The following is a 2,943-nucleotide window of genomic DNA, read 5'->3' as shown; positions in this document are numbered from 1 at the left end:
GTGTTTGGGTTTCTTCTCCCCAGTCCCTGGCTTTCTGTGTCGTGCCCCAAACGTCAACATGGTGGCATCTGGCAGGCCTTCTTCCAGAAAAAACACAGAGGTGAACGTTCCAGAAGGCATTGAGAAATTCTGCTCCCAACAGGAAGAAAACAAACTAAATTTCAGAGCCAGCAAAAATAGACTTCTTATGAGTCAGGTGGCCTACTTCCTGAACTACCGGGAGAAGACACACAGTAAGTTCTATAGGTTGACCACCACGAAAGTGATCAGTGATGTCTTGTCTTGTTTTGAAAAACTAACAGTTCTCTTCATCAAAGTTAATTTCATCCTTCCTATACTTGTAGTAAATAGAAATGGGTATTTTAACATTTTGGTAAAGATGGAAGACAGAAGCCAAAGTGTTTAGCAACTTTTCCACATCTGCAGTAAGGTGGGTATGGGACTGGGGTCACAATGCCCCCTATTGATTTCTGACACAGGCACAGAACCACCTGTTTTTCTCAGCAAGAGGCTAAATCCATGTTACAGCAATCGCCTCTGTACCGTATAAGTTCCTGCAGACAAGTAGCATCTACTCTGTTGGTCTAAATGTCTGAGGCTACTGAACTTCCATTTTGTTTTGGTTTCTGCTGAGGTCCAGTAGGCAAAGCTGTGTTCTGGGGACACCGGGGGAAACATGGTGATAGCACACAGTACCTCCTGTGAAGAGGTCAAAGGGGACCCTGCTCCTAATAGAACCTGTGATATGTGTAAATGGCACCATCAAGAGCAGGGAGCACCCTGGTAGTGGTTCCTCAGCCTCGCAATTAGCTGGGATCCCTGGTGGGCACCACCGCACCTGGCTAATTTTTGTATTTTTAGTGGAGGTGGCTTTTCACCATGTGGGCCAGGCTGGTCTTGAACTCCTGAGGTCAAGTGATCTGCCATCCTGGGCCTCCTAAAGTGCTCGGATTCCAAGTGTGAGACACCGGGCTGGCTCCACGGATTCTTTTTTAAGTAAAAGTTGTTAGAATTTGTCCGTTGGTCCAGTCTCCTATATAAATTTCTCTACCGATTCATTGACCATGATGTATGATGAGATAACTCGGTATTGCAGCAATGCTTCTGGAAAGTAGTTAGGACAATTCTGTAAGATTTTGGGGAAAATGTTTTAATTATTTGCACTGACTTAGGTCAGAGGATACGTGATTAAGATCTATCAGATGAGGGACAGTTTGTCCCATGGAACTGAAAAACAGGCTCATATACTACTGAGGCAGCCTAATCTAGGGCCTCTTAGACATTCCTGTCAGAATATCACATTCTTACACTGAGAATATTTTACGTCCTTGTGCTATGAATGGACGCAGATTTGGTCTTGTGTGAAGTGCGATTTGCTCAATGTGACCTGCCCTTCTGAATTTGTTTACAGAAGATCGAAAAGAGCATGATCAAGAACAGAAATGCAGAGACAGCAAAAATAAACTTCTTATGAGTCAAGTGGCCTACTACCTGGGCTGCCGGCTGAAGACGGAAGGTAAGTTCTAAGGTTCACCACCATGGAAGTACTCATCAATGTCCTATCTTGTCTCTGACAAGCAATACACTCTCTTCAAAGTTAATTTCATCCTTCGCATACTTCTAGGAAAGTAGCAATGGGTATTTTAACATTTTGTTAAAGACATAACACAGAGGGCAAAGTATTTAGCAACTTTTCCACCTCTGCAGTAAGACAGGTGTGAGACTAGGGTTGACATCCCAGCTATTGATTCCTCACACAGGCACCGAACCACCTGCTTTTCTCTGCAAGAGACTAAATCATGTTTACAGGAATCTTATCTGTAGCATATAAGATCCTTCAGAACTTATAAGCAAGATAAAGATAGAAAAGTTTATGTCCTGGCTTCAAGGTAAATGAGTAGCTAAGACAAGTTGACTTTAAGAAGATCAAGAGTGGAGATGAGAAGACTAATTCGGGGAAATGACATCTTCATATCAATAGGCGAGGCTGTCAGTGACATCCCTCAGTCCCGATTAAACCAATTTGATGTGACCAGATTCTAACCCATCATGTGTTTGGGTTTCTCCTCCCCAGTCCGTGGCTTTCTGTGTTCAGCCCCAAACATCAGCAAGGTGGCATCTGGCAGGCCTCCTTCCAGAAAAAACACAGAGGTGAACATTCCAGAAGGCATTGAGAAATCCTGCTCCCAGCAGGAAGATAACAAACTGAATGTCCGAGTCAGCAAAAATAGATGTCCTATGAGTCAGGTGAACTACTCCCTGAACTACTGGCTGAAGACATACAGTAAGTTCTATAGATTCACCTCCAGAAAATTGATGAACAATGTCCTGTCTTGTCTCGAGAAACTAACCGCTCTCTTCATCAAAATTAATTTCATCTTTCCCATACTTGTAGAAAATAGAAATGGGTATTTTAACACTTTGGTAAAGATGGAAGACAGAGGCCAAAGTGTTTAGCAACTTTTCCACGTCTGCAGTAAGGTGGGTGTGGACGGGGGTTACAATCCCAGCTATTGATTTCTGACACAGAACCACCTGTTTTTTTCAACAAGAGGCTAAACCCATGTTTGCAGAAATCCTCTCTGTACAGTATAAGATCCTGCAGAGAAGTAGCATCTAGTCTGTTGGTCTAAATGTCTGAGGCTCCTGAACTTCCATTCAGTTCCAGTTTCTGCTGAGCAAAGCTGTGTTCTGTGGGCACTGGGGGAAACATGGCGATAGCACACAGTACCTCCTGTGAGGAGCTTAAATGGGACCCTGCTCCTAACAGAACCTGTGGTATCTGTAAGTGCACCATCAAGAGCAGGGAGCACCCTGGTACTGTTGCGTCAGCCTCCCAATTAGCTGGTATCCCCGGTGGGCACCACCACACATGGCTAATTTTTGTATTTTATGTAGAGCCGGGATTTCTCCATGTTGGCCAGGCTGGTCCTGAACTCCTCA

At 44.1% G+C, this 2,943-nt stretch overlaps 1 protein-coding gene across 1 annotated transcript; it reads left to right on the top strand.

The window, feature by feature from the left end:
- Positions 1-6: 6 nt before the first annotated feature.
- Positions 7-2,581, top strand: LOC116548213. Its single transcript, XM_032273791.1, has 3 exons — positions 7-233; positions 1,412-1,516; positions 2,075-2,581. The coding sequence occupies exons 1-3, from the start codon at positions 59-61 to the stop codon at positions 2,455-2,457; spliced, it is 663 nt and encodes a 220-aa protein (XP_032129682.1). The 5' UTR covers positions 7-58; the 3' UTR covers positions 2,458-2,581.
- The last annotated feature ends 362 nt before the right edge of the window (positions 2,582-2,943 follow it).

This window comes from Sapajus apella, unplaced genomic scaffold (genome assembly GCF_009761245.1).
Source record: "Sapajus apella isolate SASKATOON/1434 unplaced genomic scaffold, GSC_monkey_1.0 scaffold8105, whole genome shotgun sequence".
NCBI lineage: Eukaryota > Metazoa > Chordata > Mammalia > Primates > Cebidae > Sapajus > Sapajus apella.
This window is presented reverse-complemented; position numbering and strand designations above follow the sequence as displayed.

Excerpts from the sequence above, each read along its gene's own strand:
- LOC116548213 (XM_032273791.1), top strand. The coding sequence starts at position 59 with ATGGTGGCATCTGGCAGGCCTTCTTCCAGAAAAAACACAGAGGTGAAC. Across the intron at positions 234-1,411 it reads CTACCGGGAGAAGACACACA|AAGATCGAAAAGAGCATGAT; the intron begins GTAAGTTCTATA and ends ATTTGTTTACAG. Across the intron at positions 1,517-2,074 it reads CTGCCGGCTGAAGACGGAAG|TCCGTGGCTTTCTGTGTTCA; the intron begins GTAAGTTCTAAG and ends TCTCCTCCCCAG.